Source organism: Salvelinus namaycush, chromosome 16, assembly GCF_016432855.1.
Source record: "Salvelinus namaycush isolate Seneca chromosome 16, SaNama_1.0, whole genome shotgun sequence".
NCBI lineage: Eukaryota > Metazoa > Chordata > Actinopteri > Salmoniformes > Salmonidae > Salvelinus > Salvelinus namaycush.
The window spans coordinates 42219936-42234106 of NC_052322.1; the positions used below are offsets into that span (position 1 = coordinate 42219936).

The 14171-nt window shown below is 43.5% G+C and overlaps 1 protein-coding gene across 3 annotated transcripts in view; it reads left to right on the forward strand.

The window, feature by feature from the left end:
• Nucleotides 1-9728: 9728 nt before the first annotated feature.
• LOC120061452 (sortilin-like) overlaps nucleotides 9729-14171 on the forward strand; it is a 48775-nt gene continuing 44332 nt past the window's right edge. For all 3 annotated transcript variants that reach the window (XR_005478332.1, XR_005478333.1, XM_039011265.1), the window contains exon 1: nucleotides 9729-10356. Coding sequence is in view for 1 of the 3 variants with exons in the window: in XM_039011265.1 (XP_038867193.1) it covers nucleotides 10096-10356 (261 nt within the window). In the remaining 2 variants the exon portion in view is untranslated. The remainder of the gene's footprint in view (nucleotides 10357-14171) is intronic.

Sequence of the window (14171 nt, forward strand, 5' to 3'; positions counted from 1 at the left end):
GGCTAATTGATCATTAGAAAACCCTTTTGCAATTATGTTAGCACAGCTGAAAACTGTTGTTCTGATTAAAGAAGCAATAAAACTGAACTTCTTAAGACTAGTTGAATATCTGGAGTATCAGCATTTGTGAGTTCGATTACAGGCTCAAAATGGCTAGAAAAAAAGACTTTCTTCTGAAACTCGTCAATCTATTCTTGTTCTAAGAGCTTCCAGCGACGGTTCACAGTCCGGAGCTTCCAGCGACGGTTCACAGTCCGGAGCTTCCAGCGACGGTTCATAGTCCGGAGCTTCCAGCGACGGTTCACAGTCCGGCGCTTCCAGCAACGGTCCAGGCACGGCGTCCAACCCAGCTCCATGACCGGAGCCCTCCTCTGCGCCGGTGCCCAGTCCAGGCACGGCATCCAGTACCGCTCCTCTAAAGAGGCTGCCACAACTAGGCTATGCCATCAAACTACACCTGGTATCTAGAGGTGCCACAACTAGGCTATGCCATCAAACTACACCTGGTATCTAAAGAGGTGCCACAACTAGGCTATGCCATCAAACTACACCTGGTATCTAAAGAGGCTGTCACAACTAGGCTATGCCATCAAACTACACCTGGTATCTAGAGGTGCCACAACTAGGCTATGCCATCAAACTACACCTGGTATCTAAAGAGGTGCCACAACTAGGCTATGCCATCAAACTACACCTGGTATCTAAAGAGGTGCCACAACTAGGCTATGCCATCAAACTACACCTGGTATCTAAAGAGGTGTCACAACTAGGCTATGCCATCAAACTACACCTGGTATCTAAAGAGGTGTCACAACTAGGCTATGCCATCAAACTACACCTGGTATCTAAAGAGGTGTCACAACTAGGCTATGCCATCAAACTACACCTGGTATCTAAAGAGGTGCCACAACTAGGCTATGCCATCAAACTACACCTGGTATCTAAAGAGGCTGTCACAACTAGGCTATGCCATCAAACTACACCTGGTATCTAAAGAGGCTGTCACAACTAGGCTATGCCATCAAACTACACCTGGTATCTAAAGAGGCTGTCACAACTAGGCTATGCCATCAAACTACACCTGGTATCTAAAGAGGTGTCACAACTAGGCTATGCCATCAAACTACACCTGGTATCTAAAGAGGTGCCACAACTAGGCTATGCCATCAAACTACACCTGGTATCTAAAGAGGCTGTCACAACTAGGCTATGCCATCAAACTACACCTGGTATCTAAAGAGGCTGTCACAACTAGGCTATGCCATCAAACTACACCTGGTATCTAAAGAGGCTGTCACAACTAGGCTATGCCATCAAACTACACCTGGTATCTAAAGAGGTGCCACAACTAGGCTATGCCATCAAACTACACCTGGTATCTAAAGAGGTGTCACAACTAGGCTATGCCATCAAACTACACCTGGTATCTAAAGAGGTGTCACAACTAGGCTATGCCATCAAACTACACCTGGTATCTAAAGAGGTGTCACAACTAGGCTATGCCATCAAACTACACCTGGTATCTAAAGAGGCTGTCACGACTAGGCTATGCCATCAAACTACACCTGATATCTAAAGAGGTGCCACAACTAGGCTATGCCATCAAACTACACCTGGTATCTAAAGAGGCTGTCACAACTAGGCTATGCCATCAAACTACACCTGGTATCTAAAGAGGTGTCACAACTAGGCTATGCCATCAAACTACACCTGGTATCTAAAGAGGTGCCACAACTAGGCTATGCCATCAAACTACACCTGGTATCTAAAGAGGTGTCACAACTAGGCTATGCCATCAAACTACACCTGGTATCTAAAGAGGTGTCACAACTAGGCTATGCCATCAAACTACACCTGGTATCTAAAGAGGTGTCACAACTAGGCTATGCCATCAAACTACACCTGGTATCTAAAGAGGTGTCACAACTAGGCTATGCCATCAAACTACACCTGGTATCTAAAGAGGCTGTCACGACTAGGCTATGCCATCAAACTACACCTGGTATCTAAAGAGGCTGTCACAACTAGGCTATGCCATCAAACTACACCTGGTATCTAAAGAGGTGTCACAACTAGGCTATGCCATCAAACTACACCTGGTATCTAAAGAGGTGTCACAACTAGGCTATGCCATCAAACTACACCTGGTATCTAAAGAGGCTGTCACAACTAGGCTATGCCATCAAACTACACCTGGTATCTAAAGAGGTGTCACAACTAGGCTATGCCATCAAACTACACCTGGTATCTAAAGAGGCTGCCACAACTAGGCTATGCCATCAAACTACACCTGGTATCTAAAGAGGCTGTCACAACTAGGCTACGCCATCAAACTACACCTGGTATCTAAAGAGGTGTCACAACTAGGCTATGCCATCAAACTACACCTGGTATCTAAAGAGGCTGTCACAACTAGGCTATGCCATCAAACTACACCTGGTATCTAAAGAGGTGCCACAACTAGGCTATGCCATCAAACTACACCTGGTATCTAAAGAGGTGTCACAACTAGGCTATGCCATCAAACTACACCTGGTATCTAAAGAGGTGTCACAACTAGGCTATGCCATCAAACTACACCTGGTATCTAAAGAGGCTGTCACAACTAGGCTATGCCATCAAACTACACCTGGTATCTAAAGAGGCTGTCACAACTAGGCTATGCCATCAAACTACACCTGGTATCTAAAGGGGCTGTCACAACTAGGCTATGCCATCAAACTACACCTGGTATCTAAAGAGGTGTCACAACTAGGCTATGCCATCAAACTACACCTGGTATCTAAAGAGGTGTCACAACTAGGCTATGCCATCAAACTACACCTGGTATCTAAAGAGGTGTCACAACTAGGCTATGCCATCAAACTACACCTGGTATCTAAAGAGGCTGTCACAACTAGGCTACGCCATCAAACTACACCTGGTATCTAAAGAGGTGTCACAACTAGGCTATGCCATCAAACTACACCTGGTATCTAAAGAGGCTGTCACAACTAGGCTATGCCATCAAACTACACCTGGTATCTAAAGAGGTGTCACAACTAGGCTATGCCATCAAACTACACCTGGTATCTAAAGAGGCTGTCATAACTAGGCTATGCCATCAAACTACACCTGGTATCTAAAGAGGTGCCACAACTAGGCTATGCCATCAAACTACACCTGGTATCTAGAGGTGCCACAACTAGGCTATGCCATCAAACTACACCTGGTATCTAAAGAGGTGTCACAACTAGGCTATGCCATCAAACTACACCTGGTATCTAAAGAGGCTGTCACAACTAGGCTATGCCATCAAACTACACCTGGTATCTAAAGAGGTGTCACAACTAGGCTATGCCATCAAACTACACCTGGTATCTAAAGAGGTGTCACAACTAGGCTATGCCATCAAACTACACCTGGTATCTAAAGAGGTGTCACAACTAGGCTATGCCATCAAACTACACCTGGTATCTAAAGAGGTGTCACAACTAGGCTATGCCATCAAACTACACCTGGTATCTAAAGAGGCTGTCACAACTAGGCTATGCCATCAAACTACACCTGGTATCTAAAGAGGCTGTCACAACTAGGCTATGCCATCAAACTACACCTGGTATCTAAAGAGGTGTCACAACTAGGCTATGCCATCAAACTACACCTGGTATCTAAAGAGGTGTCACAACTAGGCTATGCCATCAAACTACACCTGGTATCTAAAGAGGTGTCACAACTAGGCTACGCCATCAAACTACACCTGGTATCTAAAGAGGCTGTCACAACTAGGCTATGCCATCAAACTACACCTGGTATCTAAAGAGGCTGTCACAACTAGGCTATGCCATCAAACTACACCTGGTATCTAAAGAGGTGTCACAACTAGGCTATGCCATCAAACTACACCTGGTATCTAAAGAGGTGTCACAACTAGGCTATGCCATCAAACTACACCTGGTATCTAAAGAGGTGTCACAACTAGGCTATGCCATCAAACTACACCTGGTATCTAAAGAGGTGTCACAACTAGGCTATGCCATCAAACTACACCTGGTATCTAAAGAGGTGTCACAACTAGGCTATGCCATCAAACTACACCTGGTATCTAAAGAGGTGCCACAACTAGGCTATGCCATCAAACTACACCTGGTATCTAAAGAGGCTGTCACAACTAGGCTATGCCATCAAACTACACCTGGTATCTAAAGAGGCTGTCACAACTAGGCTATGCCATCAAACTACACCTGGTATCTAAAGAGGCTGTCACAACTAGGCTATGCCATCAAACTACACCTGGTATCTAAAGAGGTGCCACAACTAGGCTATGCCATCAAACTACACCTGGTATCTAAAGAGGCTGTCACAACTAGGCTATGCCATCAAACTACACCTGGTATCAAAAGAGGTGTCACAACTAGGCTATGCCATCAAACTACACCTGGTATCTAAAGAGGTGCCACAACTAGGCTATGCCATCAAACTACACCTGGTATCTAAAGAGGTGTCACAACTAGGCTATGCCATCAAACTACACCTGGTATCTAAAGAGGTGTCACAACTAGGCTATGCCATCAAACTACACCTGGTATCTAAAGAGGTGTCACAACTAGGCTATGCCATCAAACTACACCTGGTATCTAAAGAGGCTGTCACAACTAGGCTATGCCATCAAACTACACCTGGTATCTAAAGAGGCTGTCACAACTAGGCTATGCCATCAAACTACACCTGGTATCTAAAGAGGTGCCTCAACTAGGCTACGCCATCAAACTACACCTGGTATCTAAAGAGGTGTCACATCCTGATCTGGATCCCTACAAATCAGCCGGGCGAGACAATCTGGACCCTCTCCTCTTAAAATTATCGTCCGCCATTGTTGCAACCCCTATTACTATTCTGTTCAACCTCTCTTTCGTATCGTCTGAGATTTCCAAAGATTGGAAAGCGGCCGCGGTCATCCCCCTCTTCAAAGGGGGAGACACTCTAGACCCAAACTGTTACAGACCTATATCCATCCTGCCCTGCCTTTCTAAAGTCTTCGAAAGCCAAGTGAACAAACAGATCGCCAACCATTTCGAATCCCACCATACCTTCTCCGCTATGCAATCTGGTTTCCGAGCTGGTCACGGGTGCACCTCAGCCACGCTCAAGGTCCTAAATGATATCATAACCGCCATCAATAAAAGACAGTACTGTGCAGCCTTCTTCATTGACCTGGCCAAGGCTTTCGTCTCTGTCAATCACCGTATTCTTATCGGCAGACTCAACAGCCTTCGTTTCTCTAATGACTGCCTCGACTGGTTCACTAACTACTTCTCAGATAGAGTTCAGAGTGTCAAATCGGAGGGCCTGTTGTCCAGACCTCTGGCAGTCTCTATGGGGGTGCCACAGGGTTCAATTCTCGAGCCGACTCTTTTCTCTGTATACATCAATGATGTCGCTCTTGCTGCGGGTTATTCTTTGATCGACCTCTACGCAGACGACACCATTCTGTATACATCTGGCCCTTCTTTGGACACTGTGTTTCTTTGAAACCTCCAAAGGAGCTTCAATGCCAAACAACTCTCCTTCCGTGGCCTCCAACTGCTCTTAAATGCAAGTAAAACTAACTGCATGCTCTTCAACCGATCGCTGCCCACACCTGCCCGCCCGTCCAGCATCACTACTCTGGACGTTTCTGACTTAGAATATGTGGACAACTATAAATACCTAGGTTTCTGGCTAGACTGTAAACTCTCCTTCCAGACTCACATTAAGCATCTCCAATCCAAAGTTAAATCTAGAATTGGCTTCCTATTTTGCAACAAAGCCTCCTTCACTCATGCTGCCAAACATACCCTCGTAAAACTAACTATCCTACCGATCCTTGGCTTCGGCGATGTCATTTACAAAATTAGCCTCCAACACTCTACTCAGCAAATTCGATGTAGTCTATCACAGTGCCATCCGTTTTGTCACCAAAGCCCCATATACTACCCACCACTGCGACCTGTATGCTCTCGTTGGCTGGTCCTCGCTACATATTCGTTGCCAAACCCACTGGCTCCAGGTCATCTATAAGTCTTTGCTAGGTAAAGCTCCGCCTTATCTCAGCTCACTGGTCACCATAGCAACATCCACCCCTAGCACGCGCTCCAGCAGGTATATTTCACTGGTCATCCCCAAAGCCAACACGTCCTTTGGCCGCCTTTCCTTCCAGTTCTCCGCTGCCAATGACTGGAACGAATTGCAAAAATCACTGAAGTTGGAGACTTATATCTCCCTCACTAACTTTAAGCTTCAGCTATCTGAGCAGCTTACCGATCGCTGCAGCTGTACACAGCTCATCTGTAAATAGCCCATCCAAACAACTACCTACCTCATCCCCATATTTGTTTTTGTTTTTCTGCTCATTTGTACACTAGTATTTCTACTTGCACATCCTCATCTGCACATATATCACTCCAGTGTAAATTGCTAAATTGTAATTACTTCGCCACTATTGGCCTATTTATTGCCTTACCTCCTTACTTAATTTGCACACACTGTATACAGATTTTTCTAATGTGTTATTGACTATACGATTGTTTATCCCATGTGTAACTCTGTGTTGTTTTTGCCGCACTGCTTTGCTTTATCTTGGCCAGGTCGCAGTTGTAAATGAGAACTTGTTCTCAACTGGCCTACCTGGTTAAATAAAGGTTAAATAATATATATATATTTTTAAATACACCTGTCTTTGTGATTGTCTCAACCCCCTCCAGGTGTCGCCCATCTTCCCCATTATCCTCTATGTATTTATACCTGTGTTCTCTGTTTGTCTGTTGCCAGTTCGTTTTGTTTTGTCAAGCCTACCAGCGGTTTTCCCTCTGCTCCAGTCTCTCGATTATTCTTGGTTTACCGGTGTTGACCATTCTGCCTGCCTGCCGTCCTGTACCTTTACCCCACCTATCTGGATTACTGACCTCTGCCTACCCTGAGCCTGCCTGCTGTCCTCTACCTTTGCCCCACCTATCTGGATTACTCACCCCTGCCTGCCTTTGACCTGTCTTTTGCCTGCCCAGGTTAGATTACTTAACTGTTGTTACTTCGATGTTATCTGCATCTGAGTCTTACCTGAAACATGATAAGAGGCTGCCAAAACTAGGCTATGCCATCTAATAAACTTGTATTTTGGACAATGGATTTTCTAACATTTTATACAGTAGGTAGGCCTATAAGTGTTTTGCATGCTTATGAACATGTATTCCTATTCATGTACAGTACCAGTCAAAAGTTTGGACACAACTACTCATTCAAGGGGTTTTCTTTATTTGTACTATTTTCTACATTGTAAAATATTAGTGAAGACATCAACTATGAAATAACACATATGGAATCATGCAGTAACAAAAAAAAAGTTAAACAAATCGAAATATATATAATAGAAACACAAGCAATGGACTTTAGACCAGTGGAAATTTGTCCTTTGGTCTGATGAGTCCAAATTTTGGATTTTTGGTTCCAACTGCCGTGTCTTTGTGAGATGCAGAGTAGGTGAATAGATGATCTCTGCATGTGTGTATCCCACCGTGAAGCATGGAGGAGTAGGTTTGATGGTGTGGGGGTGCTTTGCTGGTGACACGGTCTGTGATTTATTTAGAATTCAAGGCACACTTAACCAGCATGGCTAAAACAGCATTATGCAGCGATACGCCATCTCATCTGGTTTGCGCTTAGTGGGACTATCATTTGTTTTTCAACTGGACAATGACCCAACACACCTCCAGGCTGTGTAAGGGCTATTTGACCAAGAAGTGAAGAGTGACCAAGAGTGATGGAGTGCTGCATCAGATGACCTGGCCTCCACAATCACCAGCCCTCAAATTGAGATGGTTTGGGATAAGTTGGACCACAGATTGAAGGAAAAGCAGCCAACAAGTGCTCAGCATATGTGGGAACTCCTTAAAGACTGTTGGATAAGCATTCATAAGCATTCCAGGTGAAGCTGGTTGAGAGAATGCCAAGAGTGTACAAAGCTGTCATCAAGGCAAAGGGTGGCTACTTTGAAGAATATAAAATATATTTTGATTTGTTTAACACTTCTTTTGTTACTAGATGATTCCATATCTGTTATTTTATAGTTTTGACGTTTTCACTATTGTTCTACAATGTAGAAAATAGTCAAAATAAAGAAAAACCCTGGAATGAGTAGGTCTGTCCAAACTTTTGACTTGTACTGTATATTTCCTTTGATAATCGTACATATTCTGAATCATAAATATTAACAAATTGATGAAGCTCACTGAAGGGACAAATACTTCCATATTAGAGAGAAATAGGCTAGTAATGGTATCTTTTTGTAGGCACTCCTCCATGGCTCGTTGGACAAAACCTATTGGGAAATGAATGCCGTTTTTGGATAAACGCCCGGAAATAAGGTCTGTGGTAAACACAGGTTTAGGAGATCTCATACGTTTTGTTCTATCAGCTTACCTGACTTTTTGTGAATTTTGAAGCATTTATGTAATTAAAAAAAGCACATAAATCACATTAAGGCTTCCTTATGAATAAAGGTCAGGTTAACTGACTAATAGTCACTCATAGAACAAAACATGAAGGCTTCATAATTCATAGAGGTCAGGTTACCTGACTGATATTACCTCATAGAACAAAACATGAAGGCTTCATAATTCATAAAGGTCAGGTTAACTAACCCTTATTTTGACAAAGGACAAAACGTATCAGATCTCCTAAGCCTGTGTTTAAGAACAAAACGTATCAGATCTCCTAAGCCTGTGTTTAAGAACAAAACGTATCAGATCTCCTAAGCCTGTGTTTAAGAACAAAACGTATCAGATCTCCTAAGCCTGTGTTTAAGAACAAAACGTATCAGATCTCCTAAGCCTGTGTTTACCTCAGACCTTGTTATCGTCGTCTATCCCACAACCCTATTCTTTCACCATTCATTTTCCCCCGTAGGAATGGCTGAACCAATCAGAGGTAACCCATAGGGAAAATGGGGGCTACAAGCTGGTTTCGACAAGATAGCACAGCCGCAACAACATAAAATTGTCTATATCGTAAAAAATATGAAAACAAAAATGAGCTTTTTGGTCTTAATTTAAGGTTAGTAATTTAAGGTTAGGCATAAGGTTAGAAGTGTGGTTAGGGTTAATGTTAGGTTAAAAATCACATTTTAAGAAGATAAATTGTAGAAATCATTGTTTAGGTTTATGACTTTGTGGCTGTGCCAACTAGTGACAACCCTACAAGCTGGCGAGTAGTCCCTAAAACCGGAAATTAGTTACCCCTGGTTCGTTTAGTCATGTGGAAAATGAAAGGGGAAAGAAAATGTTTTTTGGATAGACGACGATAATAAGGTCTGAGGTTAACACAGGCTTGGGAGATCTTATATGTTTTGTTCTATGAGATATTAGTCAGATAACATGACCGTATTTTTGGCGTTTATCCAAAACCCTATAAAAAAACTCCATTCATTTCCCCATAGGCTTTGTCCAACGAACCATGGTGAAGTTAGTGCCTACAAAAAGACGCCATTATTATTGCTCTCTATCGGTATATCCATAATCTTTGTCTCTATAGAATAGCTGTAGTGCCCTCAACCAAGCTTGACAAGGCTTTGCCAGCTATTAGAAGTTGTGTGATAGGAAGTGCAAATGGGGTCTTAACCAATCAGAAGACTCACTTTCAGTGTGAAACACAGTAAAATCCAATCACAGCGGGCTATCTGCAAAAGTGTGTAATATCCATCCCATAGACACAATTTCAAGCACCGTTACATTGTATACTTTTGGACAAGGAGTTGCACGGTGGACAATTGGACCTAATGCATCTCGGCAAATTAGTGCGTCTGATTTGTTTTTAGCTGCGGACTTCCGACATTTTTTCCGCGCATCGGGACGTAAAACTAAGCGCTCTGGAGACTAGAGCGCACCGCCTCAAATAGGAGTCTATGACCCATGCAGAGCATACAAAGCCCGAAGTAGGCTACCACTCGCTGTCAGGACTACTGTTTGTGTTGATGTCATCGGCGGCCGTGTTCGAACCGGAGCGACCCACAATTTATAGTCAGGATTACTAGAATAACAAAAATATAGTTTACAATAATTGTCGTGTTTTTGGCCAACAGTGAATATGGGAGTTCTGGCGCACTGTGTTGTATTTTTTATATTTCTGCATTTGACGTCAGCTTATGATTTTAATGAAGGACTATATAACAGCGGGCAGTATGAATTTGTGAAAGATCCCAGTTTGAATATCGAAAAGAGATCACCAGATTTAGATTCGTTTGATTCTGAATCATCCGACCACATTAGGAGCAGAAGAAGTGCGGATCAAGGAGACTGTAACCGTCTCCAGGGATTCGACACCAAGTTGACTAACAACACCCAAACCGTAAGTTAACCCCGCAGGTCCGATTAGGTTACACTCACCGATATAATCGGTTAATGCTCTGCAGGTGACACTTTACCTCGACAATTATCCTCATAACAACATGACTACTCCCTTCTCAAATGACGTGGGTTTTAACAGTGCAACTGATCTGTTACGGTTGCCATGCAACTAACCAAATATCATCTATTCTCCAGTTGTGTACAACACTTCTTGAACGAGATCAATGTGTTCATGTTTGACTCACTCAACTGTCGTCAAGCCAGCCCTTACCAAAAAAAACATATTGCCGTTTTGAAACTGGCGTAAAAGTACAGTAACTGCAGTCGAATGTTGTATTTTGGACGAATTTGCAGCGTACTGCAGTTGTACTGCACTCTGAATGCAATATTTTTTCGTAAGGGATACTGGGGATCCATAATAAATACAATCAAGATAAATGTTTATTTGTCACATGCTTCGTAGACAAGTGTAACGCGTAACCCCCCCCCCCCCTTTACTTGCGGGTCTTTTTCCAACAGTACATGATTGACACAAGTAGGCTACTGGAGTTAAAGATTACTTTAACCCCGTACAGTGGAGGACTATGAGTTATAATCTTCAATTTAGCATCTCTGTAGCTAATTGTTTAAGGGTACCTGTAAATCATGTCACGTTTAATCTTATGTGAGTTTAGCATACTGTTTGTCTTCTGTTATACAGCTCTAATACAGTACAGAAATACAAAGAGCAATTCATTTATATGTTTTATCCCGCCCAGTGCCGTACTGCATGGAGGTCATTCTCTAGTCTAGTGTAAACATACTAATATGCGTCTCCAGTTAGTCCGGTCTCTCAACTGTTCCCTCTCTAATGGTTATGAGTCTGACCTATATTTCCCCATAGGAATGATGCTGCTGTACTTCATACTAGGCCTGGCTTAGTTACCTTGTTTTTCCACATTGCTTAAACTGGCATTATTTTTCAATAAGGAGATATTCTTGATCTATGTAAGCTATAGACAATAGTTGTAACTTAGTGTACGTTTGATAGTTAGGTATTTCATGGAATGATGGTGGTGTACTTAATACTACAAATGATGTGTCCTGCTAGTTTGTTTTAATTTTCTGCCTAACTCTAGAATAGATAGTAAAATATCCTGTGTAGTCTATGGAGGGTATTTCATATCCTGTGTAGTCTATGGAGGGTATGTCATATCCTGTGTAGTCTATGGAGGGTATTTCATATCCTGTGTAGTCTATGGAGGGTATTTCATATCCTGTGTAGTCTATGGAGGGTATTTCATATCCTGTGTAGTCTATGGAGGGTATTTCATATCCTGTGTAGTCTATGGAGGGTATTTCATATCCTGTGTAGTCTATGGAGGGTATGTCATATCCTGTGTAGTCTATGGAGGGTATTTCATATCCTGTGTAGTCTATGGAGGGTATTTCATATCCTGTGTAGTCTATGGAGGGTATTTCATATCCTGTGTAGTCTATGGAGGGTATGTCATATCCTGTGTAGTCTATCGAGGGTATTTTCAAGAAAGTACTGGTGTCACCAGGTGTGAGTTTAGTTGTTAGGCATTTCGGTTATCAAATTCACACATGCAAAACCTGTAGTTCATACTGTAGTTCAGGCTACCTTGTTATCATGTTCTGACTCAGTGTGTCTGGATGGTAAAATAGGCAAACGTGTTTTTCAAGAATGGTAAGAGGCTAGGCATATAGGGAAAGGGTGTGTAGGTGTTATACATGTTCACAAGCAACTGTTTCTGCTTCTGAGAGCACATCTGACATTTACAATAGGCTACTTGGCAGAACTGATGAGAATTGGGAGTAGAGGCCCATATTCATAGGTTTTTGACTATTCATTGATCATCCTTGATATGTTTCTACAACTTGATTGGAGTCCATCTGTGGTAAATTCAATTGATTGGACATGATTTGGGAAAAGGCACAGATCTGGGGAAGAGTACCAACAAATGTGGAAGAGGTTTGGAACCACCAAGACTCTTCCTAGAGCTGGCCGCCCGGCCAAACTGAGCAACCGGGGGAGAAGGACCCCGATGGTCACTCTTGACAGAGCTCTAGAGTTCCTCTGTGGAGATGGGAGAACCTTCCAGAAGGACAACCATCTCTGCAGTACTCCACCAATCAGGCCTTTATGATAGAGTGGCCAGACGGAAGCCACTCAATAAAAGGCACATGACAGCCCACTTAGAGTTTGCTTAAAGGCACCTGAAGACTCTCAAACCATGAGAAACAAGATTCTCTGGTCTGATGAAACCAAGATTGAACTCTTTGGCCTGAATGCCAAGCGTCACGCCTGGAGGAAACCTGGCACCATCCCTACGGTGAAGCATGGTGGTGGCAGCATCATGCTGTGGGGATATTTTTCAGAGGCAGGGACTGGGAGACTAGTCACGATGAAGGCAAAGCTAAACGAAACAAAGTACAGAGAGATCCTTGACGAAAAACTGCGGTGAAGGTTCACCTTTCAACAGGAGAATGACCTTAAGTACACAGCCAAGACAACTTAGGAGTGGCTTCGGGACAAGCCTCTGAATGTCCTTCAGTGGCCCAGCCAGAGCCCGGACTTGAACCTGATCGACCATCTCTGGAGAGACCTGAAAAATAGCTGTGCAGCAACGGATCTGCAGAGAAGAATTGGAGAAACTCCCCAAATACAGGTGTGCCAAGCTTGTAGCATCATACCCAAGAAGACTCAATGTTGTATTTGCTGTCATAGGTGCTTCAACAAAGTACTGAGTAAAGGGTCTGAATACTTATGTAAATGTGATATTTCAGTTTTCAAATTTCTAAAAAACAGTTTTTGCTTTGTCATTATGGGGTATTGTGTGTAGAATTGATGAGGGGAAAAATACAATTTTTAGAATCAGGCTGTAACCTAACAAACTGTGGGAAAAGTCAAGGGGTCTGAATACTTTACGAATGCGCTGTATATCATGAACAAGGCTGACTGCCTTTCATAATGATGTTGTCCTCAAACACCCTGTAGCTAGCTCTTCCTTAAAGCGCAGTCTAATTTCAGATCACCAGATGTCCTTGAAACAGGGCTATATTATTATCTGGCTGTGCTAACACAGATTCCAAGAACACAGGATGAGATGTTACTATCCTTTGTGCAAGCACTTCCAAGAGTTCATGAACAGTGAGCCTGGTGAAATTTGGGGAGCGCATCGTCAGTAGTGTACCTTTGGTTCCTAGGGTGTTTCGGCCTTTCACACTATACACCCTCCCCAAAGGCGGCCAGCGACAGGGTGATCAATCCTACGCTTGCGTCCCATTCCCAATTAGTCATAGGAGTTGCCTTGTTGTTGATAGCCAACATCCCATGGGACTATGCATGGCAGGGGCGTCCTCCTCCCTGAGTCAAGCATTGTTGACCGCATACCTCCTGGCCCTCTCACTTCGGGGCCCAGCTGGGGTCTTTCCTCTTCATCCAGAGCCATTGACTGCTGCCTTTTGCCGCCTCTGATACAGCTTTGATTGCCGAACGCTGGCTCTGGCCCTTAATTCCAAGGTCTCTAAGCAGTCTGGTTGTAGATGATGCCACAAAACCTCTGCAGCCCACCTCCACTGGTCGGACTTCTGTGTTCCAGCCATGATGCCGTGCTTCGGCAGCTAGATCGGCATAGCGCAGATGTTTTCGCTCATAAGCCTCATCTACTGAGTCCTCCCAGGGTACTGTGAGCTCAATGATGTAGACCTTCTTGAGCGAACGGGACCAGAGCACCATGTCAGGTCTTAGGGTGGTGATTGCGATCTCCGGAGGAAACACAAGTTGCCGGCCAATGTCAGCTAGCATTTTCC